This window comes from Pristis pectinata, chromosome 6 (genome assembly GCF_009764475.1).
Source record: "Pristis pectinata isolate sPriPec2 chromosome 6, sPriPec2.1.pri, whole genome shotgun sequence".
NCBI classification, from domain to species: Eukaryota; Metazoa; Chordata; class Chondrichthyes; order Rhinopristiformes; family Pristidae; genus Pristis; species Pristis pectinata.
Genome location: NC_067410.1, coordinates 100,023,869 through 100,048,974, shown reverse-complemented (window position 1 = coordinate 100,048,974; position 25,106 = coordinate 100,023,869). Strand labels below are relative to the sequence as shown.

At 41.6% G+C, this 25,106-nt stretch overlaps 1 protein-coding gene across 1 annotated transcript in view; it reads left to right on the top strand.

Moving 5' to 3' along the window:
- The window catches only part of LOC127572097 (sodium/hydrogen exchanger 9-like), a 363,415-nt gene that overhangs the window by 122,409 nt on the left and 215,900 nt on the right, over positions 1-25,106 (top strand). The window contains exons 7-8 of the mRNA XM_052018976.1: positions 6,525-6,663; positions 16,822-16,927. Of these exons, the coding sequence (XP_051874936.1) occupies positions 6,525-6,663; positions 16,822-16,927 (245 nt within the window). The remainder of the gene's footprint in view (positions 1-6,524; positions 6,664-16,821; positions 16,928-25,106) is intronic.

Here is a 25,106-nt window from a genome sequence, read left to right as displayed (position 1 = left end):
TGGCAGACTGTAAGGTGGGTATCCAACCCGCCAGCCTGTTCATTTGGATTAATATTGGGCTCAAATTCTGATTAGCTCCTCTAGAGCAGCTGCAATTAGAGTTTACTTTATTTCCTATGTCATTTAACAAATGCAATTCATTAAATATTACAAGTTGATCTCTCTTTTTGGATAACTTTACTGCCAGCAAAGCTAATTTGTAAAACATAAAAACCAGTGAAAATCATCTCATTTAATAAATGGGCTGTTGGCGAGTATTGAATACTTCAGTGCAAGGCATATGGGTTCATAAATAATCCACTGTTTGACAGTCTGTACAACTAGTATTTGCAGATTGCATCTTTAATGGAGAAGCTTATGTGACCACCTTACAAGTGGATCAGGAATGCTGGTATTTATCTCATTACTGGATTAGAGAGAGAGCGTTGTGTGGTACTGGTTTGTAAACGTGCTTGCGGCTGGGTAAAAATACAGGTCTGAAAATTTCCCCTGACTATTGCAAACAAAAAGAGGTGAACATTTGCCATGCACTGATCATGTATGTTTTAGAATAGTGCTTCCTCAAATCTAGTGTGATTTAATGGTTACTGCTGTCCAGTTTAATATGAGTAGATAATGTAAATGGTCTATGGGTTTGATTTTTTTTTGGTTTATTGGATGAAGAAAAGCACAAATAAATCACTTTTGTGGAACTGTATATAGCCATGGTGATGGCATACCTTCGTAACTTCAATATAAGACTAAACAAGCTTCACAAGTTATTCCAGGAAGGAGCGAGTCTGACTGCTCTTTAGTGATACCAGTCCCATTGAAATGTTGGGCACTCAGGAAGCTATTGACGGCAAAACAAATTACACCTGGAAATCTACCAGAAAAACAAGGCGTAGACATTTATCCAAATACCTTATCAGGCATGCACTAAAGATTCTGGTGATGAAGACCGGAATGGTCTGGTGAGGAAGTTAGAACACAATCTGTAGATGGGATTTGGGAGTTAGGGTGTGGGAGGAGGAAAATTAGAAGTAGTCAAACCAGGAACACAAGTAGCTTTAAACATTTTCATGAAGTCAGGTAGAGAATTCCTGGTTCTCCCAGTTAAGCAACTCGAGAGCTGGGATAACTGGCAGAGCTGAGACAGACACTTAAATAGAGAAGGTATAGAAGGATATGGTCCTAATGTGGGCAAATGGGATGAGTCTTGATGGGCAAAAAGGACGGCATGGACCTGGTGGGCTGAAGGGCCCATTTCTGTGCAGTACAACGCCATGAGTCTATGACTACGACATGTGTGGCATTCACCCCTCCTAACGGTGCACAAATTTGACCGTGACTCTGAAACTAGTGTTTGTAAAAAAAATGTCAGGCAGGTCTTCTGAAGACCTAATTATCATTGGTTCCTGATTGCTGTATTTCAAAGGAAGATTGGTCACTCAGTCATACTGAAGTCAGGTCATGTTGCAATTCTCTTCATTGTCAAACTGACCAACTCTTGGTAGAGAGGGTTTAAAAATCATCAACAGTGTAAAAATACAAATGAAAGTGGATTATTATTGTGAATAATGTTTGTAAATTTCTTTTGTGATCTAAGCAATGCAATTGGCTGGGAAGATTGGGAAGAGAAGTTGTATGAAAGTCAGTTTTTTTGGAATAAGAAGGATACCTCAACCCAACTGAATCATATTTTCACTTTGTTGATTTATTCTTTTACTCTGGACTAACCAGTTGCCTTTTGTTGATTTGCATAGTGCGATAACCTTCCCCAGGTGAATAACTCAAGCAGCCCATTGTCCTTTGTTCAATTCATTTCAAAGTGGTCTCAAAGGGTCATAGAGTTATACAGCACGGAAAAAGGCCTTTTGGCCCAACTTGTCCATGCCAACCAAGATATCTATCTAAGCTAATCCTATTTGCTTGCATTTGGCCCATATCCCACTGAACTTTTTCTATCCATGTACCTGTCTAAATGTCTTTTAAACATTGTAATTATTCCTCTGGCAGCTTCTTTCATATATCCATCACCCACTGTGTGGAAGAAGTTGCCCCTTGAGTCCCTTTTAAATCTTTCCCATCTCACGTTAAGACTGTGCCCTCCAGTTTTAGACTCGCCTACCCTGGCAAAAAGACTGTGACCATCTATCTTACCTACACCCTCATGATTTTACATACTTCAATAAGGTCACTCCTCAGCCTCCTATGCTCCAGGGAAGGCACGGTAGTGTAGCAGTTAGCGTAACACTTTACAGCACCAGCGACCCGGGTTCAATTCCAGCCACTGCCTGTAAGGAGTTTGTACGTTCTCCCTGTGTCTGCATGGGTTTCCTCTGGGTGCTCCGGTTTCCTCCCACATTCCAAAGACATACGGGTTAGGAAGTTATGGGCATGCTATGTTGGTGCTGGAAGCATGGTGACCCTTGTGGGCTGCCCCCAGACACTCTTCACAAAAAGATGCATTTTACTGTGTGTTTTGATGTACATGAGACTAATAAAGAAATCTTATCTTAAAGTCCCAGCCTGTCCAGCCTCTCCTTATGAATCAGGTCCTCCAGTCTCAGTAACATCTTTATGAATCTTTCCTGCACCCTTTCCAGCTTAATGACATCCTTCCTATCGCTGGGTAACCAGAACTGCACTCCAAGTGTGGTCTCACCAATGACTTGTACGTTTGCAGCATGATGTCCCAACTCCTGCAGTCAATGCCTTGACCAATGAAGGCAAGCATGCCAAATACCTCCTTTACCCTGCCCCCTGCCCATCCTCATCTACCTGTGTCACCACTTTCAGGGAACTATGTACCCGTACCTCTAGGTCTCTCTGGGGAAACATAAGAAATAGGAGCAGGAATAGGCTATCTGGCCTGTCGAGCCTGCTCCGCTGTTCATTAAGATCATGGCTGATCTGGTTGTGGACTCAGATCCACCTACCTACCTTTTCCCCATAACCCTTAATTCCCCTACTATGCAAAAATCTATCCAATTGTGTCTTAAATATATTTAATGAGGTAGCCTCTACTGCTTCCCTGGGCAAAGAATTCCACAGATTCACTACTCTCTGGGAAAAGCAGTTTCTCCTCATCTCCATCCTAAATCTATTCCCCTGAATTTTGAGGCTATGTCCCCTAGTCCCAGTCTCGCCTACCAGTAGAAACAATCTTCCTGCCTCTACCTTATCTATCCTTTTCATAATTTTATATGTTTCTATAGGATCCCCTCTCATTCTTCTGAATACCAGCGAGTATAGTCCCAGGCAACTCAATCTCTCCTCATAGGCTAACCCCCCCTCGTCTCCGGAATCAACCTGGTGAACCTCCAAAACCAGTATATCCTTCCTCAAGTAAGGAGACCAGAACTGCATGAAGCACTCTAGGTGCAGCCTCACCAGTACCCTGTACAGGTGCAGCATAACCTCCCTGCTCTTAAATTCAATCCCTCTAGCAATGAAGGCTAACATTCCATTTGCCTTTTGATAACCTGTTGCACCTGCAAACCAACCTTTTGCGATTCATGCACAAGCACTCCCAAGTCCCCCTGCACAACAGTATGCTACAGTCTTTCACCATTTAAATAATAATCTTATCTTCTATTTTTCCTTCCAAAGTGAATGACCTCGCATTTACCAACATTGTACTCCATCTGCCAGACCCTTGCCCACTCACTTAACCTGTCTATAGCTCTCTGCAGACTCTTCGCATCCTCTGCACAATTTGCTTTTCCACTCTTAGAACATAGAACATTACAGCACAGTACAGGCCCTTTGGCCTACGATGTTCTGCCGACATTTTATCCTGCTCTAGTATCTATCTAACCCTTCCCTCCCACATAGCCCACCATTTTTCTTTCATTCATGTGTCTATCTAAGAGTCTCTTAAATGTCCCTAATGTATCTGCCACCACAACCTCTGCTGGCAGTTCCACGCACCCACCACCTTCTGTGTAAAAAAAAACTTACCCCTGACATCCCCTTGTATCTTTCTCCAATCACCTTAAACTTATGTCCCCTCATGTTAGCCATTGTTGCCCTGGGAAAAAGTCTCTGACTGTCCACTCGATCTTTGCCTCCTGTACACCTCTATCGTCGCCTCTCATCCTCCTCCTCTCTCTCTTAGCTCTCTCAACCTATCCTCATAAGACACCCAATTTAGTGTCATCAGCAAACTTAGATACGCTGCACTCAGCTCCCTCTTCTAAATCATTAATGTATATCGTGAACAGTTGCAGACCCAGCACTGACCCCTGCAGCACCCCACTCACCACTGATTGCCAACCAGAGAAACATCCATTTACCCCAAATCTCTGCCTTCTATCCATGCTAATACCCTACCCCCAACTCCACGCTTCCTTATCTTATGGATAAGTCTTTTATACGGCACCTTATTGAACGCCTTCTGGAAATCCAAGCATACAACATCCACCTGTTCCCCTCTATGCACTGAGCTCATTATATCCTCAAAGTACTCCAGCAAGTTTGTCAAATGGGACCTGCCCTCCCTGAATCCTGAAAGAGAGCTTTCAATGAATTCTGAATTATTTGTTGGAGGCTAAATTTCTCACTGTGTGGAGATGACCTGATGGACAACTTGCAATTTTCAATGAAAAATGTGCCCTTAAAGGAAGAAACAAATTTATAGTTTTGTACCGGACTTCACTGCAGGGGACTTCATTCGGGATGTCCATTATCATGGCTTATGTGCAAAATGGAAATGGTGGAATGAGGAATGTTCTTCTGAAGTATTGGCTAGGGACATAAAAAGCCATTAACCATGTGTACTTAACCTGTGTTATATGTACGAGCTGATGAAATGGAATCAGGAGTGGGCCATACCTTCTTTATCTGTTCCCCTATCTCCATTCATTTTCTCAATCATCCCCTGATTTCCCTAGAGTCCAAAACTCTGCCAATTCTAGCCTTGGATGGTCTCGACTGGCTGAGCATCCACAGACCTCTGGTGAAGAGAATTCCAGTAATTTGCTTCATTTCACTCCTGAGTAACCAAATCCTTATCCTGCATTCATGCCCCAAGTTGTATCTTCCTCAGTCAGAGAAGACAGTCATCAACCAGCTACCCTGACAACTTGGCAACCCCTCTGAGAACTAACTTGTGCTTTGATGTCTCCTTAACATATGATGTCTCAGTGTTTGATGTCTCTGGGTCTGTACTAGATGAAGTTCAGAAGGATGAGGGGAGATCACAATCAAACCTACCGGATACTGAAATGCCTGGATAGAGTGGACGTGGGGAGGATGTTTCCATTAGTGGGATAGTCTAGGATCTGAGGGCACAGCCTCAGAATAAAGGGACGTTCCTTTAAAAATGAGATGAGCAGAATTTCTTCAGCCAGAGGGCGGTGAATCTGTGGAATTCATTGCCACAGAGGGCTGTGGAGGCCAAGTCATTGGGTGTATTTAAGGCACAGATTGATAGGTTCTTGATTGGTAAGGGGCTTAAGGGTTATGGGGAGAAGGCAGGAGAACGGGTTTTACTAAAAAATCAGCCATGATTGAATAGCAGAGCAGACTCGATGGGCTGAATGGCCTAATCCTGCTCCTATAATCATATGGTCTTTACCTAATCCTTTATCTATACTAACATTACCCCTGAACTCTATTGGCCCTTGTTTTATGTGGTGCCTTTGTGACCTGGAAGTGGGGAAAGCCTTCCATTTCTTTAGCACTGAAACCTGTTTTGGTAATGATATTTCATGAAGAATATTTAACAAAACAGTAGCCTTGACTACAGAGAAACAGGGGTGGGCCATTAAATTGCTTGAGTCTATTCTTCCACAATAAGAATATGGATGATAGGTACCTCGTTGTCTCTTGATGAATCCTGCACAAATCAAACACCTTGATAGATAATGCATTAGAATTCTCAACTCTAGGAATTGCAATGTAAGATGTATAAGATATATTTATTTATTTGTCACATGTATATCGAAACACACAGTGAAATGCGTCTTTTTGCATTACTGAGAATGTGCTGGGGGGCAGCCCGCAAGTGTCGCCACGCTTCCGGCGCCAACATAGCATGCCCTCAGTTCCTAACCTGTACGTCTTTGGAATGTGGGAGGAAACCGGACCACCTGGAGGAAACCCACGCAGACATGGGGAGAATGTACAAAGCTCCTTACAGACAGCAGTGGGAATTGAACCCGGGTCGCTAGCACTGTAATAGCGTTACGCTAACCGCTACACTACCGTGTCGCCCTATGTTTGTGAGTTTGCATACACTGTCCTGACAACTTAAAATGTTTGGCAAACTGATGTGAAGGCATAACATGCATTGCGCTGCTGAAGTTGGGTATGATGCCTAAAACTGGACAGTGTCTTCCAGTTGGGATTTTGTTCAAGCAAAATTCCGAATTCCATTTCCATTGAAATAAAAGCCAGCATTCCCATCGGTGTTCTGATACCAGTTGTACCTGTGCTCTTGCAGTTATGGTTTGCTTTACAAGTGAACCCTGTAGTCTGTTACTTTGTTCTGTTTCTCTTCAGTGTAATGCTAATAATTCTTATTTTCTTTTTGCTAGCTCCATATCCATCTACAGCCCAAAGGACAACCCCCACATGTTTGACGCTATTGCTTTCTTTACATCTGTTGGGAACTTTGCCTGGATCTTTGCTGGTTCATTTGCCATGGGCTCAGCATTTGGTATTGTCACGGCTTTGATATCCTTTCAGTAAGAGTGCAGAATTTGCCTCTGTGTGGAACTGATCATTCATTTTTCATGCCTTAATTTCAAACTAAAACTCTTAGCCACGGGGCTAATCTGAATGGAGCTCTGTTACTGGTCCCATTTGCATTGGTGATCAGTTTGGTTTATGTAACTTCCTAATGATTTGTTCAGTCTCAGAGCAGTGTCCAGTGCATTCATGAGAGTGCAAGCATTTGTGTGGAGAAATGCTGGCAGAAATGTTATTTTCAAAGTAACTTTCTAGACACAGGAGGGCAATGGCAGCAGGTCCTTATTGAAGTGATTATTCTCTTGGTACAAAATTGGCACATCTTCTGTCGATGATATCTGTTGTGATGGGCAAAAAGAACCCCTTGTAACTTCCAGTCTGCCTGGTCTTCTAACAGATAAACAACTGTTGATTATTGAGACATGCTTTACTTTCAGTCAGAACTTACTGTGGGTCTTCTGATCATCTCCTGCATTACCAGTCCACCAAAAATCTTTGATGTAGTGGAGTGGGATGTGCATCCATCCCTTCAACTTCGTTTAGGCCAGAAAAAAGTAATAATCATTACATGGAAGAATACAGAGAGAAATCAAGGTAAAGCCCAAGGCCAAAGTTTCGGAACCCAGCATGACAATATGAATTAACTAAAAAACTGATGCCAAGATTGGTGTTAAAGGATTGAAGTACCCTTAAGATTTAAGGTGTAAAGGAGAACATTGGTTCATCATGTCCATGGGAACTGAAAAAGACCAAGTCAGCCTAATTCTATGTCTCAGTTTTAGGTACATAGATTACAGCATATCAAATGGTCATCCAAATGCTTCTTAAGTGTGATGACGGTTTCTATCTCTTCCACCTTTTAGGTCAACGAGTTCCTGATCCCTGTAACTCTTTAGTTAAAATACTTTTCATCCACTACCCTCTGATCCTTTCAGCAGTCATCATTAATCTTACTTCCTAGTTATTGGCCACTCTGCAAAAGAAAATAGGTCATTCCTATCGACTCTTTCCAGCCCCATCAATTTTATTCACCTTGAATTAGTATCTACACTCTTCCAGATAAACAACTCCAATCTAGCCAATCTCTCCTCGTTTCTCCAATCCTGGCAATGTCCTTGCATAGCTCCTCTGTACCATCTGTACTGATATCACATCTTTCTGCAGTATGGTGACCAAAATTATACTCTAAGTCTAGCTGTTGTCAGACATGGAAAAGTTTCCCAAATGTCTTGTTAACACTTAATCTACTGTCTTACTCCCTACAGGGATCTTTAGACATATGTTCCATGATCCCTCTGTTGTTTTTTTATTTTATCTCTATGACCTGTTTGAAGTGGAAAGGCTGAGGGAAGGTAAAGAGTTCCTCAATTTTAAAGTAATGGGAAAGAATATATTTAAAATGGCACCTGTGTTAGTGTTAGTTTCAACCCAGCAGGAAGGAGGTAGCATAGTTGGAGCAAGGGTCTTCAAAGGAGCCCTGATAAAGGAATGCTTACTAATACAGGGAGAAATGATGTTAGTGAACAAAGATAAAAACGCCAGGCTAATTATGTCAAATTTCATCCAAGGCAAGAATCTTGTTAACAGTTGATGAGTACAGAATGGAGATGCACTGAGATATACCAGATGTTTTTGAAGTACAGCATAATGTAAGATGACGTAGCTCTGCATGACAATCTTGGGAAAATCCGAGGTGCCCCAGAAGGTTGCAGGTCTGTGGATTTATTTTCCAGATGTCCGTGATGCCATTAGATGGTAAACAGGAGAATGAGTATCCAGTGCTGCTTTCAGCTGAAGGAAGGAGCCGGCAGCTTCCATCATGAGCTCTGCCACCAGTTGGTGTGGAGAAAGGTGTGTGATAAGAACATCGTTACAAGCTGGGAATGGTGTTACACCAATGTTTTCATCTACAGAGAGGCCAGCTTCTCAAAGTGCTGCTGGTGAACTCAGGACCCGGGCTGTTTACATGATATGTGGTTTTGACTGTAGTACTCCCCAGCAGTAACACTGTTCACATCTCATTTCCCCATTACTACTAATGATAGAGCAGAGAAGGAAGAGCTGAGAAGCCAAAGCGATGAGATGAACAGCAAATTTCAAGAGTCAGATAGATAGAGGAGAAAGTTGATTTAAAAAAAGCTGGAGCATTCCAATAGGATATAATTAAAACCTGCCACCTATTCTTTCACTGGGAGGGGATTCACTCATTTGTCCACTGATGTAAAATGCCTGATTATAGCCATAACATGGCATTCTAATTTATTGTCAGCCTGGAACATCCTCTTATGTCTTCAGGGACGCTCTACAGGCTGGCTTTTGCTGTGAGGTTTTCTGAGACCAAAATCTATTTTTAAAATTGTATTTTTATCCAATGATGCCTATTTTCATATCAATACATGTTTATGAAAGAACGAGTGGTTGCCCTGTAAACTGTATTCTCCTAGACTTATTTCCACTTTTAATGTCTGATGAGAAACACTTGTCACCTTTTTAGTTCCATTCAGCAGAAGACCTGACTGAACTGTCGCAGAGGCCTGCAACTGGTCTTAACAGTCAAAAGGGGGAGCTGATGATAATAGCTGTGATGACCTGTGAACCAAAGGACAAAAAAAATCCCACCAAACCTTGGGAAAATTCAGACCAAGTGTAACTGTGCTTCTGAAAATTTTGATGTTATCTCACTGGTAGTACAGGAGCACTGAATATGCAGAATTGCATGTGTGTGTCTCAGTTGTTACTTCCTTTCTGTCTCCTCGTATTTGTCTTTTCGTGTAGCTTGCCCTGTCTCTTTCAGGTCTTAAGGAACTTTTGTTTAATCCCTCTATCTCTCTGGGTTTCCACTGTCCCTCTTACAGTGTTCCCATGAAGCCCAACATAAGCTCGAGTAACAGCACCTCATCTTCTGATAAGGCATGTCACTAGCGTTGTACTTGTCCTGACTGTGGTGATGTCAGCCACTGACAAAGACCCAGCACTTTTCAAATTCCTGTGCAAGCTGTCAACTTGTTCCAAAGGTTAATGTTTCTTTGGGGAAACAAGACCTTCAAACGTCTGTCCTGATGCAGGGTTTCAACCCAAAACATCGGCATTTTCTTTCCCCCAACAGATACTGCTTGACCCGCTGAGTTCCTCCAGCAGATTGTTTGTTGCTCCAGAATCCAGCATCTGCAATCTCTTGTCTCCTTCAAACATATAACCTCGTTCTTTGCTAATTTAATTTATTTGCATGTCCCTTGGTTCTCTCTGAATATATTTTATTGAAATAGTCTGTCTACCTCCCCCACCCAGGGACAAGGTGTTAGTACACTAGTACCCATTGGAAGAGAAGGCTTAGAACATAGAACATTACAGCACAGTACAGGCCCTTTGGCTCACAATGTTCTGCCGACATTTATCCTGCTCTAAGATCTATCTAACCCTTCCCTCCCACATAGCCCTCCATTTCTCTGTCATTCATGTGGCTATCTAAGAGTCTCTTAAATATCCTTCATGTATCTGCCTCCACCACCTCTGCCAGCAGTGCATTCCACGCACCCACCACTCTCTGTGTAAGAAAAAACCCTACCTCTAATATCCCCCATCTGCTTTCCTCCAATCACCTTAAAATTATGCCCCCTCACATTAGCCATTGTCGCCCTGGGAAAAAGTGTCTGACTGTCCACTCGATCTATATCTCTTATCATCTTGTACACCTCTATCAAGTCACTTCTCATCCTCCTTTGCTCCAAAGAGAAAAGCCCTAGCTCACTCAAACTATCCTCATAAGACATGCTCTCCAATCCAGGCAGCATCCTGGTAAATCTCCTCTGCACCCTCTCTAAAGCTTCTACATCCTTCCTATAATGACGCAACCAGAACTGAACACAATACTCCAAGTGTGGTCTAACCAGAGTTTTATAGAGCTGCAACATTACCTGGCAGGTCTTGAACTCAATCCCCTGACAAATGAAGGCCAACCACACCATACACCTTCCAAACAACCCCATCAACCTGCGCGGCAACCTTGAGGGATCTATGGATGTGATGGACCCCAAGATCCCTCTGTTCCTCCACACTGCTAAGAGTCCTGCCATTAACCTTGTATTCTGCCTTCAAATTCTATCTTCCAAAGTGTATCACTTCACATTTTTCCAGGTTGAACTCCATCTGCCACTTCTCAGCCCAGCTCTGTATCCTATCAATATTCTGTTGTAACCTACAGCAACCTTCTGCACTATCCACAACACCACCAACCTTTGTGTCATCTGCAAACTTACTAACCCACACTTCCACATCCTCATCCGTCATTTATAAAAATCACAAAGAGTAAGGGTCCCAGAACAGATCCCTGCAGAACACCACTGGTCACCAACCTCCAGGTAGAATACGCTGCATCTACAACCACCCTCTGTCTTCTATTGGCGAGCTAATTCTGAATCTGCACAACCAAGTTTCCCTGGATCCCATGCCTCTTGACTTTCTGAATGAGCCTTCCATGAGGAACCTTATCAAATGCCTAATTAGAATCCACATACACCACATTCACTGCTCTACCTTCATCAATGTGCTTTGTCACATCCTCAAAGAATTCAATCAGGCTTGTGAGGCACAAGCTGCCCTTCACAAAGCCGTGCTAACTGTCCCTAATCAGCCTATGATTTTCCAAATGCCCATAAATCTGTCTCGAAGAAACTTCTCCAGTAACTTGCTTACCAATGAAGTAAGACTCACTGGCCTGTAATTCCCAGGGTTATCCCTACTCCATTTCTTGAACAAAGGAACATTTGCCACCCTCCAATCATCTGGCACTACTCCTGTGATGCAAAGATCATCGCCAAAGGCACAGCAATCTCTTCCTTTGCTTTCCATAATAACCTTGGATATATCCCGTCTGGCCTCAGTGACTTACCTATCCTAATGTTTTTCAAAAGTTCCAGCACATCCTCTTTCTTCACGTCGGCATGTCCTAGCGTATCAGCCTGTTGTACGCCATTCTCACACACAGGGATCTCCCCCACCTCTTCCAACTCCAGGCACGTGTATCCTCTTTTATCCCTGATTGGTCCTACCCTCACTCTAGTCATCCTCCTATTCTTCATATACATGTAGAATGCTTTGGGATTTTCCTTAATCCTGCTCACCAAGGCCTTCTCGTGCCCCTTTCCACCTCTCCTAAGTCCATTCTTAAGTTCTCTCCTGGCTACCTTGTAACTTTCCAGAGCTCTGTCTGATCCTTGCTTTCTAAACCTTAGGTCAACTTCTTTTTTCCTCTTGACAAGATATTCTGTCTCCTGTCAAGCATGGTTCCTTCACTCTACCATCCTTACCCTGCCTCAATGGAACAAACCTATCCAGAACCCCATGCAAGTACTCCCTGAACAACCTCCACATTTCCATTGTGCACTTCCCCAAGAATGTCTGTTCCCAATTTATGCTCCCAAGTTCCTGCCTAATAGCATCATAATTCCCCCTCCCCCAATTAAATACTTTACCATATTGACTGCTCCTATCCCTCTCCAAGACTATGGTAAAGGTCAAGGAGTTATGGCCACTGTCTCCAAAATGCTCTCCTGCCAAGAGATGTGAAACCTGATCAGGCTCATTGCCTAGTACCACGTCCAGTATGTCTTCTCCTCTGGTCGGCCTATCCACATACTGTGTTAGGAATCCTTCCTGGACACACCAAACAAATTCTGCCCCATCTATCCCCTTTTCACTAAGGAGGTGCCAATCAATATTAGGGAAGTTGAAATCACCCATGACAACAACCCTGTTATTTTTGCGCCTCTCCAAAATCTGCCTCCTGATCTGCTCCTCAGTGTCTCTGCTGCTATTGGGGGGTGGGGGGTTCTGTAGAATACTCCCAATAGAGTGATCACTCCCTTCCTGTTTATGACTTCCACCCACACTGATTCAGTAGACCATCCCTCCGGGATGTCCTCCCTTTCTGCAGCTGTGATACTGACCCTGATCAGCAAAGCCACTCTCTCACCTCTTTTACCTCTGCCCCTGTCCCTTTTGAAGCATCTAAACCCTGGGATATCCAGCAGCCATTCCTGCCCTTGTGACAACCAGGTGTCTGTAATGCCCACAACGTTATAGTTCCATGTGCTTACCCTTGCTCTAAGTTCATCACCCTTGTTCCTGATACTTCTTGTAATAAAGTAGACACACTTCAGCCCATCCAACTGACTGCAGTTTTGCTCTTTCAGCTGCCTATCCTTCCTCATAGTTTTTCTACACTCTGCATCTACTTGTACACTGAATGCACCAACCACTAACCTATCACTCGGGTTCCCATTCCCCTGCCAAACTAGTTTCGTTGAGACGTGACATTAAACCAAGGGATATGGGTCAAACGTGGGCAAATGGGGCTAGCTTAGATGTTGTGTTACTCTTGTGTCTATGTCTCAGCTAGGCGTCAAGAATCCCATGGCAGGATTTCAAGGAAGAAAGGAGGAGTTCTCCCCAATGCCCTGACTTGTATTTATCCCTCAAAAACAAATAGAGAAGGCAAAGAGGGGAGATGATTCAAGAACACAGAAAGGAAGGGGCAGTTGAGACACACACAAGCAATTTTGTTGCTTGTGGGACCTTGCAGTGCTTAAATTGGCTGCCATGTTTCCTTCATTACAATATTGACTTCTGTGTGGTAGAGCACTTTGGGTCAGTAGAGGTGCTTTAGAATAGCATCTCTTATACATAGACACAGTCTGGTTTCCCTCTTATTTTAAGCACTTTTAACAGCATTTTCTAAAACCCTGTGCACTCCTAGGTTGGTAAGAGAGTGCTCTCCGAGCTAATTGTGGTAAGGGCTTTTAAACCAGGTGATGTTTTAATCATTACCCTTGGTTTCTCCATTATACTTTTGTGTGAGAAGATCAAAAGGAGTTAGAGTCTTTTTGTTGAAGCTTATGAGAGGCTGCTTCTCATTTTAAACAGAGTCATTCCAGCAGAACATCTCAATACACTACTGATTTTTTTCCCATAGCCTTGTGGCACTGATCTTGAACCATCATGGATTCATCTGCAATGATTCTTACACTTTTCTTTCCAATCCACAGATTTTAGTTCAGGGTCAAATATGGGCAAATGGGGCTAGTTTAGATGGGCAGCTTAGTCAGCATGGATGAGTTGGGCTGAAGGGCCTGTTTTGATGTTGTATTATGCTGTATGTGACGTTGGCATATAGCCTATCACTCTGCAAAATTGCATTTATCTACATAGTTACATTGCATCTATGTTTGATTGCAGTTATTCCTTTCCTACTCAAGATTCATGTTCTTGTGATGGCCTGGGCTTAGCAGTCAGTGGAAAAGAGCTGACTGCCATGGAAGAAAACTAATGATCTCTGTGGTATGGCATTCCCTTTTCCCAAGTTGTCAGTTCCAGGGAATTTCTGGTGTCCAGCAAAATTGATGTTAACAATCAGGTTTAGCAGCCAATCACAATGAAGAGTTCCTCCAGACAGCGAATCAGGAAGTAAAAAGCACAATTGTTAAAGATGTAACAGAGTTTGAAACCAAGATTAGAACATTAAGGTAAAAGCTAAAATATCAAAGCAAGTTGACTAAAGAAAATAATATCGTTTCAAAAAGTGCTGAATTGTTAATCATCTGAGCAAATGCCAGAACACACACAAACACACACGCAAATACACACACGCAAACACACACACACACACACACACACACACACACACAATCAATTGATCAGTGGCCTGCAAGGTTGTAAAGCATTAATTCTGGCCTAATACTCCATTAAAGAGTAATTTAAACCTTGAGCCATAAAGCGTAACATTTTTAATGTCTTTTACACCAAATTAAGTACATGAATATGTGAAGTTTGTATCAGATCACTGATTTCTGACAATTATACTGGAAAAAGTTACAAGACAGCATAGCCAGTGAAGGATTGGGAAATTGCTCACAACTATTATAGATTTAAACTTGCATGCCCTTACACCAGAAATCGCAGTCAATTTCACATCACAATAATGGCAAACACTGACAGTTTCACCATCATTATAACTGCAAATCCAGGCCATTCCAGTTGACTATGAAGTGGTAGACGGTTTCATTCCAACTGTTAATGTAGATTGTGAAGAGCAAGAGCCTTAACAATACAGAATAATTTTTTGGAAAACTCATCATAAGATGAAAAAAAATATGTACAAAATAGTGGGGCAGAAATTCAACCTCTGTCAGATACATTAAATGTGTCTTATAGTACTGTATCTGCATTGAACTACTCTCTGAAATTCAATTACATTGACTTAAATCGAATCAAATTCACAAAGGGAATAAGCCATTGGCTGGTATGTTTTTCACTTAGTATGTGTGACTGAGGATGAATGTCTGCCTTAAAAGTTCTTCAATAGAGTTTATTTTTTGTTCCTGAGGAATGGGTTTCTTTATAGTTGTTTTAAACTCAGCGCACACATAGCTTTTTTTTGTCTGTGGAGGCTCAGAAAATTAATCACGTGGAGAAGATTAACTATTTGAGAAATAATTGAACAAAAAGGTAAAGGGGCTGTGAGAATGGAAGAATATTTTTCTGGAATAACAATGTGACAGTTACTGTGAAAAGATTAAATTCCTTGGAAATCAAAAGCAAATGTATGTTTGAAGGACAGTCTATGGAGAACAGAGACAAACATTTAGAGTTATATTGAGGGAGAAACGCGTATTAAAGATGTTCTAATTCTACTGTTATCTTAAGAAAACAAGGAAATAACATTTAGGGATTGTGGATGCATCCAGCAAATGATATTCTATTCTACAGCATCTTAAGAACTTCCTGCAAAACTGGGGGGAACTGAACCACGCAATGATCCCTCAGACCCACCAGGTAAAGGCCATTTACTTCTTGTCATAGTATGGGATGGTTTAATGGAGATAAAGCACAGAGAAGAGGCATTACAGTCTCAGGGATAGAGTGGAGGAGTGGAGGATGCTCTCCTTAGAGCATAGACAGTTTGAAGATTTGACAGGAGGTGTTTAAAATAATGAATGGATTAGATGCAGTAAATAAAGAGAAACTGGTTCATTTGGCTGAAAGGATAGTAGGCAGAGGGCATAGATTTAAAGTAGTGTGCAGAAACATCAGGCAGATCATTAGGAGAATTCTGTAGTGTGTGTTAGGATTTGCAATATGTTGCCTGGTAGGTTGATAGAATCAACTTCAATTGGAGGCTTCAGAAGAGGAAGAGATTGTAAACTTGAAGGAAAATGGCAGGTTTTTTTGGGAAAAGATCATGAAATTGAATGGACTAAATATTTCTTTCAGAGCTTGCCCAATGTAGTGGGGTGAATGGCTATCAGCAATAAGTGATTCCAAAAGCAAATGTAGGTTTTAGAGTTGACATAAGTGATAGGGCAGAGGTTTGGTAAGAAGCCATTGAAAGTAGAAAGGCTACAAGTTGTACCTTGTCCATCAGGACTGCGGTGAACATGGTGTAAATATTATAGTCATTACACGGCTGATGAGGAATAAGTTAATTCGAGTTATTTTGGTCAACGCTTATTTTTTTCACTATTATCTCTACCTCCAAGCTGTTTTGAAAATCAGAGTTAAAATAGGCCATGATTCTAACGCAGGTGTTCTGGAAAGCTCAGAAGATTCTCCATTTCATTACCCTTCTTTAAACCTCCCCAACCGCACCCCCCCCTCTCCACAATGTTCAAATTTTAAAATGTGAGAATGGTACCAACTCATAATTTTGAAAAGATAAATGCTGGAAATCTGAAGCAGAGCTTGAAAAGGAACAGTCTCACATTTGATGCCTGATTTTTAGTTTGGGGCAAGGACAATGGTAGAAGCACCACAGCTAACTGTGCTTTTGTCCCCAAGGGGAAGAAGGGAAAGTTGGACAGTGTTGCTGCTCCTGCATCCAGCTGAATGGGTAGTTGTCAAGTGAGAGCAACAGGCTTGGTCTAAGTTGCAGTGTCTTCACATTTGGATAGCTTGCTGACGTGCACTTAAGGCTTGCCATGTCTAATTCTACTTGTGTGAGGTACTAGCAAATGGCTGCGTTTGTGGAAAGTACCTCGGTTGACGGAGGCAATATCTTGAAAAGCGAGGGAAAGGGAGTAATTTGGTGAGAAAAGGAAATGGTGGCTATTTTGCACTGGTATTCTTTTCCTTAACCCCTGCTGTGATTACTTAACCAAATTCACCAAACTCTGTGAGTTCCCTATGCTGGAGACTGGGATTTTCTTCTTGTTGTCCTGGAGTGCGTTCCTCTCTGCTGAGGCAAGTGGCCTGACAGGTGAGTGTGAATATGAATGCATTCTTGTCCCCACAGAGCACCTTGGAGAAATTCGGGGGACGATGTGGGAGAGGGAAATTTTACTCGTGGCAAATGCTGGAGAAAGCTTGAATGAAAGTTGTCCTTAGTGTTGACCCCATGTCTTTGTAAATTTCCTGCCGCTCTTTGCTTGAGGCAATACAGGTCCAAGTTATTGTATCCTGGATTCCCCTAATATTTCTTAGAAATTGCATTTCCATGAAATGCTTAATTGCTCTGCTGTTGAGCTCACATTGTGGTCGTTTCCTTGCAGCATTGAATTAAGTTCATTCCTTGCCCACGGTTAACCACCCAAGGGCTCGTTCATCCTGACCAAGTAAAGGGGTCAGCAAGTAACCATATTGTTCACATTGGCACAGTTGTGTGACTATTTTAATGGGAGCTGGGTTTTTTTTTGAGGTGGGACAACTTATCAGTTAAAATGTTATTATTCAGCAGAGATGTGTAATAAAGAAGCCTTCAGTTTTAAGCATTCCATTTCCAAAGAGCACTTCACACATATGATGTGTGCCCCTTCTTTTCCTCTGCGTACAAGTGCCTCTCTGAACCCAGGGATAACTGGCTGTGGGCCAGAGGGGGTCTTGTGAATATCTAACCACAGTCTCCAAACAGTGCAGATTTCCAAACAACTTCTCTCATAATCAACTTTGAGTAATAAGTCTTGGGAAACCAGAGTGGTGGGATTTTTGCCTAGGTTCTCATTATTTCAATGTATGTGCATAACATAAATTATAAGTGACTGACTATGTGAACATGGCATCCTTAATTCCTGCTGTTGGCATCAGAAAGGGTAATCTTCTGATGATACCACCAACAGCTTCACAGCTTAATGGTGCCTGCAGGAGCATGGGTGAAGGTGACCCTCAGTATAAATATGTATAATGAAAGTCCATCTGCTGTGGTGGTGTTCACAGAGAATTTTTAAAATATAATTGAATACATAAATATAAAATCTGTGACCCTGACCTATCTTGGTTCTCCTGCTCTGTAATGCATTCCTTATAAATTGAATTCCAGGTTTTGTAGGGCCTGCCATCTGTATGTCAGCTTTTTGATAAATCAGGTTCCAGGCACCTAATCACAATTAATATGCCTCTTGCTATTTAGTTTCTCATAAATCAGGTTGCAAGGTTCTGCATATGTTGATTTACTTATAATTTGTTGTCACAGTTTCTCTGCATTGCCCTTTGATAAATCAAACTCCAGATTTGCCTAGATACTTTGTACCTCTCTGCCATTTCATAGAAACCCCAAACAAAGCACACATTAGAATTCAGAAACTTCACCACAATAAAAATGCCATTCTATTTTGTTGACTTGCTCTGACTCAGAACCTTGTAAGATTGCCATGGTGACTGACAACATTTCTTTGATCAGTGAGATAATCAAAACTGAAAATAGCCAAAACAAAGCCAAGTAACTGAGACTCCAATTATTTAACTAATCAGAATTGATTAAGTTATAGACATTAAAAAAAATGATCATATACTAGTCGATCTCATGTCAGCATTTGGAGACCAGGTGAAACAGGGTTGGAAAGAAAAGATTTAGTGGGTCAAGACATGAAAATATAATTCAATCCCCATTTCAAAGAAAGACTTTATTCAGAGGTCTTTGCAACTTCAGAAAGTCCCAAAGCATTTTGGAATCTATCGCGTGCGTTTGAAATGTAGACTCTGTCATGATATAGAAAAGCAGGCAGCCAATTTACGGCTCAAGCTATGACTGATAAGAAAGAAGTGATTATCTGCTTTGGGGATGGTTAGGAGGAAAATATTGAAAAGAAATCCATCTCTTCTTTAAGATGATGCCAAGAGGCAGACATTACTTGTTCGAAATCTCATGCCATGAATGGCATCTCTGACAGTGCAGCACTCCCTCAGTAGCACAGTGGAATACCAATATTAGAGTCAGAGAGAGAGACAGCACAAAAACAAGCCCTTTGGCCCATTGAATCCACACCAACCATCAGGCACCCATTTACACTAAACTTGCATTAATCCCATTTTTTATTCTCCCCACATTCTCAACAACTCTCCCCAAATTTTAGCACTCACCTACACACTGGGGGCAATTTACAGTGACCAATTAACCTACCAACCTGCATGCATTGTGATATGGGAGGAAATCAAAGCACCGGGAGGAAACCCACGTGATCATGAAGAATGTGCAAACTCCACACAGAGGGTACCACAGGTCAGGATTGAACCCGGGTCTCTGGTGCTGTGTGACATTGGTTCTCTGGTTCTGCACCATTGTGCTGCCCTCTTTTGATTTATATGTGGAAATTTCTGGATCTGGTTTTGAACCCTTGCCTTATGACTTCATTTAGAGAATAGATCCTCAGAAGCAAGCCTCTGAAACCCATAAATTAACTTTATTTTGCCTTTAGTTTTGAAAGCTATTTTTGTTTTACATTAAAATTTGTAGATAAGTGATCAAGTTTTGGAATCAGTGAAGTCTTAGTTCATTCCCTGCAGACCAGCTGGCAAACACACTAAACTGACCAGTTGCACCGCCATTAGGGGTGGTAAGTTTTTGCAGACAAGATGTGTATTGAGACAGAATACTTGTAAACATAAACAGATAGTAGACAACAGTGGATTTTATTGTTTTTATAGTTGATATTTGTCCTTGTCGAATTGCTCTGATGGCATTAGAAGTGAACTTGAGGATGTTGTAGTCATGCAAGACTGAAGCTTAGTCAAAGACTCCAACAAAGGAGAGGCAGTGGAAGGCTTGGGAGAGGCAGTATAGTTGTGAGTCACCATCATACACAGGCAGACTGGTCCCATAGACCCTTCATGCTGTGACTGGGCAGCATGTTGTTGAGGAAAAGGCCAAGACTGAGTCATTGGCAGGCTCTGATAGTTAACGGTGCAAGGCTTAGAAATGAGGCTACTGATGGAATTAGTTTGCCTGCCAGTGGATGAATATTAAAACTTTATTTATACAGCACGGTAGCATTCCCTTCCGGCACAACGAGCCCGCGCTGCCCAATTACACCCATGTTAACCTACTGACCTGTATATCTTTGGAATGTGGGAAGAAACCGGAGTACCCAGAGGAAACCCACGCAGTCACAGGGAGAATGTACAAACTCCTTACAGACAGCGGTGAGAATTGAACCCCGACTGCTGGTGCTATAATAGCGTTACACTAACCGCTATGCTACCATGATGCCCAATATGTGCATACCAACAAGTCCAATGAGGTGTGCAATAAAGGAGGTTTGTTGGAAGTTCACCTGGTCAGCAGTGTCAAGGCACAAAGAAATTGAGAAGGAAATGAGGAAATGGTTAAAGAATCATAATCAACATGGATGTAATGTGTATTATAGTGAGATTTAATATTCCAGCCTGAAATCTGAATGAAGAGATATAACTAGGAAGTCACAAGTGAGGTGAGCTTGGATTTGTATGGTGCAAGTTCATTCAAGAGGAAGCAAGGGAGGTTGGAGGTAGTAGTCAAGTACAGAGGGTTACAGGGTGGTTTTATTACAGCGACAACTGTGGCAACTGGTTTGAAAGGAAGAGGAAGCTGACTTTGTACTTGGTCTCCTCTCTTCAGAAAGTAGAGAAGACTACTTAGAATGTTCAAAGTCGAGGTTATTGTCATATGCACAAGTGCAATGAAAATCAGGAGCATCACAAGCACATAGCATACCTCAAGCAGCATTCACAAGAAAAACATAAATTATACACAATTTTTACAAGAAAAAAAACACAATTAGAACAAAATAAAGGTCCATTTTAGTGCAGAGTGATCAGAGTGGCCATAGCGTTGCTAAACTGTAGTGGTGATTAAGGTTTTGCCATGGAAGCAAGACCTCACCTATATGCTGAGCAGATGAGTAGCAATTGACAGGCAAGAGAGCAGGAAGTTGGTCACATGGACAGGATATCTTCTGCAAGATTTGAGTGAAACTAGAAAAAGATTGAGTTCAACATAAACACAAGAGAGTGAAAGAAGGTTTGACTGCTGGGCAAGAGAGAGACAGTGAATCCACAGAATACAAAGTCTTAATCTTGGTTACAAGTTGTTTGTAGACTCCATATATTTGTTGGAGGTCTTGGTCTGACCTTGGCTCTGCTGATCCACCGTTGAAATCCTCATCGTGCATGGGTCATTTTCAGGCTTGACGATTTCCATTCATGATTGGCTTTCTATCCTCTATAGACTTCACGTCACTCAAACCGCTAAAGCTTACAGTATATCCTTACCTGCACCAAGCTCTGCTCACTCATCATCAGGACTGCTTGCTGACCTATCACACCACACACACCCACCCCAGGTCTCCCACTTAAATTTTCATTCCCTTGTTCAAGTTCCTTATGCATCTAATCTCTTCCAGCTCTACAGCCTCCCAGTAGCTGTGTTTCCCCTGCTCGGGCGTCTTTCTGCCTTCTCCACTGCTTTGTTCCTACTATTGGTACTGTCTCTACAGCTGCTCAGGCCCTCAAGTCTGGAATTGCTTCTCTTTTCTATTATTCTTCACCACCTTCATTAAAATTTTCCCGTTTAACCAAGGTGTACCTTTTTCTCTGATTATACTTGTGAGAAGCTGTGGAACAATTTCATTTGTCAAAGGAGACAGATAACTCAAGTTTTGTTGTTGGATGCATATTAGTGTGCTTTGAGCTGGGCTGGAACATGTTTCCACTAGGATACTTAGGATTTAAACAGCTCTTCCGACTCATTGCAACCAGCAGAGAGTCATTTCAGTGGAAACCGAACAGCGATTGCTGTCAAGCAGGTGATCCTGCTGACTGAGTGTAATGCAGGATGAGTTAAACTACTCTCAGTTTGTAGCCTGACTTACTACCTAGATTAATGTGATCACCACATCCGACAGGCTAACTTGCCAGTTACTCTTTCAAAAGCCAAAGACTGCGGAATACCTCCTTTTCATCTCATCATTGGGACAAAGGAAATGCCTTCTAAACTTCGTTGGATTTGATGAACTTCTTTGATTCCAATCGTACCTTAATTAATGTCTGGCATACCAAGGTTGTGTGCATGTTGTAACTCCACGTGACGCCATGGGATGTATTCAAACTCCTTGTGACAAACCAATGGTCACAAGTATAGGTTCCATCTCGGACACCCTCGTGCACCTAGCCATGCCTGCCTATAACAACAGCTCAGATTAGCCCATTATGATTTTGAAACATGTTTTCCTTTTGTTAGTTTGATTGCAAAATGAATGTATACTTGGTTATATATTATACATTCAGTCTAATAGTTGCTTCCTTTGAATTTGGTGAAACTACACATTGAGCAGGCTATATAATGTGGGTGATATGGCACTATCTGTACCATGCACTCATCCGTGATGAATTCCTTTCCCAATGTTCCATAACATTGGTGACTGAAGTTAATAGGCACTAGACTAAAACTTAGGTTTTACTCCATCAGAAATATTGCAAAATCCACATCTGAATTAACTGGTATTTCAATGATTACACCATGTAAGTAACTACTGGAATAGAATGAGATCATTACTGCAGTCTAAATATGATTAGCTGCTAGTCTACATTTCCATTAACAAAATCACATGAATCACACATATCAGAACTGCATGCCTCTGTGCTTTTCTGAGTCGGAAATAACCATCCATGACAGGCACTTTGCTTGTGTTTTGGAAGAAATCTGCTTTCCATCCCCAGCTAAATCCAATGAAAGAATTGCTCGAGCAAAATGAAACTGCAATGCAGCATCATTGTTGATTCAGTGAGCAAAAAAATATGTATTTAAAAAAATCTACAAAATTAAATGTTCATTCTAAAGCAGTGGAAATTAAGTCTCTTATCAAGTTCAAAATCATATTTCTTTTGAAGTTTAACTTGGCCATAATATAGTTGGTCGTTAGGTTTGGAAAACTGAAGTTTTGAAAGATGAAATAGACAATTTGAAACCTGTCACTATTTTACAGCAGTGTTATTAAATCTTCATTATTTTAGCAGCTACATAGAGAAGTCAATTTTCTCCTGTGGGAAACTCATTTCACCTTGATGAAGAATTTTACTCCTCGTTCAATATAAACCTGAAGCCAATTTCTTTACTGTCCGAGCTGTGACTATTTTATTTCTACGAAAGCTTCTCTGACAGAAAATACTTAGAAAACGTAAAAGAATTATGTGGAAGTAACTGAAACAAACAAAAGGTGTTTCCTTATTGCTATCATTCTTCTGTAGATCTGTGACCAGAGGAGGTCACTCTGCTTCGTAGAAGATAGCTATCTCTGCTATACATTGAGTATCACATATTTGGAAACTCTGCTGCCTTTATGCTTAGGTATTGAGGGAACCTGCAGCATTGACTTTTAGATTGCCACTTTGAAAGGTGATGAATCATCTGTTAAGTGGATTGCCTAATGAATGGTGTTTGCAGAGTGGACCTGAGTTTCAGAAATAATTAGTATCTATCACTTGGTGAGCAATAGTTCACTTTGGCCCAATGGGCTTTGCAATTATCCCATCAAAGTAATAGTCAAGGTGTTAGTCGTATTTCCTAATGAATGTGTTCCAAGATCACTTCCCTCTGTTTGAGTTTAAACTTGTCAACTTGTGAATTGTCAACTGGAATATCAGTGGTTTATATCTAAACCATTGTTTTAACCCTCCAACCATGTTTGACTGTTGTGTTGAGAGTGATTGAAGCTCTTTTCATCCTAGTTTGGGTTTCAGAACAAAGGGAAGAAATGTGACTGGCACTGTGAAGTTAATTGTTTAGCTAAAGCTTTATGGGTGACTGAGTTTCAGATTAAACTGTTCGTTAAAATTAAAAAAAATTACTGCTGACGATTGTTAGAAATTTTAAGGCATATAATACTTTATATGAGAGTAAATTCATTGAAATCTGCTTGTTTAACTGTTAGTCTTATTTCCTCATAAGTGTCTTACATATATAAACGTACCTTTATATTATGTATATAAAAATGTGTACGTAAAGTATCTCAAGTATTATGCACATATCAGTTGCAAAGAATAAATGTGTACGATGGGATCCCATAACTTGTTACTGTAAAGGTTTCATTGCTCTCTACTGTGACCCATACTTTTTCATTTTAAGTTTCACTCCCATTCTGGCCTTGAATTCTGTACCGTTCCAGTTAAGTTCATTGTGAACTTGAGGGGCAGCACCTCATCTCCACCATAACAAGCTTCTGGAGTTTCCATAATAATGGAATCAGAATCAGATTTATTATCACTGACTTATATGATGTGAAATGTGTTGTTTTGCAGCAGCAGTACAGTGCAAAGACATAAAAATTTTTATAAATTTACAAAAATAAATAAATAGTGCAAAAACAAAAGGAATAACGAGGTAGTGTTCATGGGCTCATGAACTGTTCAGAAATCTGATGGCGGAGGGGAAGCTATTTCTGAATCGTTGAGTGTGGGTCTTCAGGCTCCAGTACCTCCTCCCTGATGGCAGTAATGAGAAGAGAGCATGTCCCAGATGGTGAGGATCCTTAGTGATGGATGCCGTCTTCTTCAGGCACCACCTCTTGAAGATATCCTCGATGGTGGGGTGGGTTGTGCCCGTGATGGAGCTGGCTGAGTCTACAACCCTCTGCAGCCTCTTGCGATCCTGTGCATTGGAGACTCCATGTCAGGCTGTGATACAACCAGTCAGAATGCTCTCCACCATACATCTATAGAAATTTACAAGAGTCTTTGGTGACATACCGAATCTCCTCAAACTCCTAACGAAATAGAGCCACTGGCATGCCTTCTTTGTGATTGTATCAATGTGTTTGGCCCAGGATAGATTGAGATGTTGACCTCAGGAACTTGAAGCTGCTCACTCTTTCCACTGCTGACCCTTCAATGAGGACTGGTGTGTGTTCTCCCGACTTCCCCTTCCTGAAGTCCTCGGTCCTGCTGACGTTGAGTGTGAGGTTGGTGTTGCAACACCACTCAACCAGCCGATCTGTCTCACTCCTGTACACCTCCTCGTCACCATCAACAACGGTGGTGCCATCAGCGAATTTATAGATGGCGTTAATACTAGAAAATGCTGGAAATACTCAGTAATTCAGACTGAAAGTGTGATCACTGAGCTCAACAATTTTAACTAGTCAGTATTTCCTTTATAGAATTGCCACATTCTCTCCAGTTCCCTCTGGTAATTT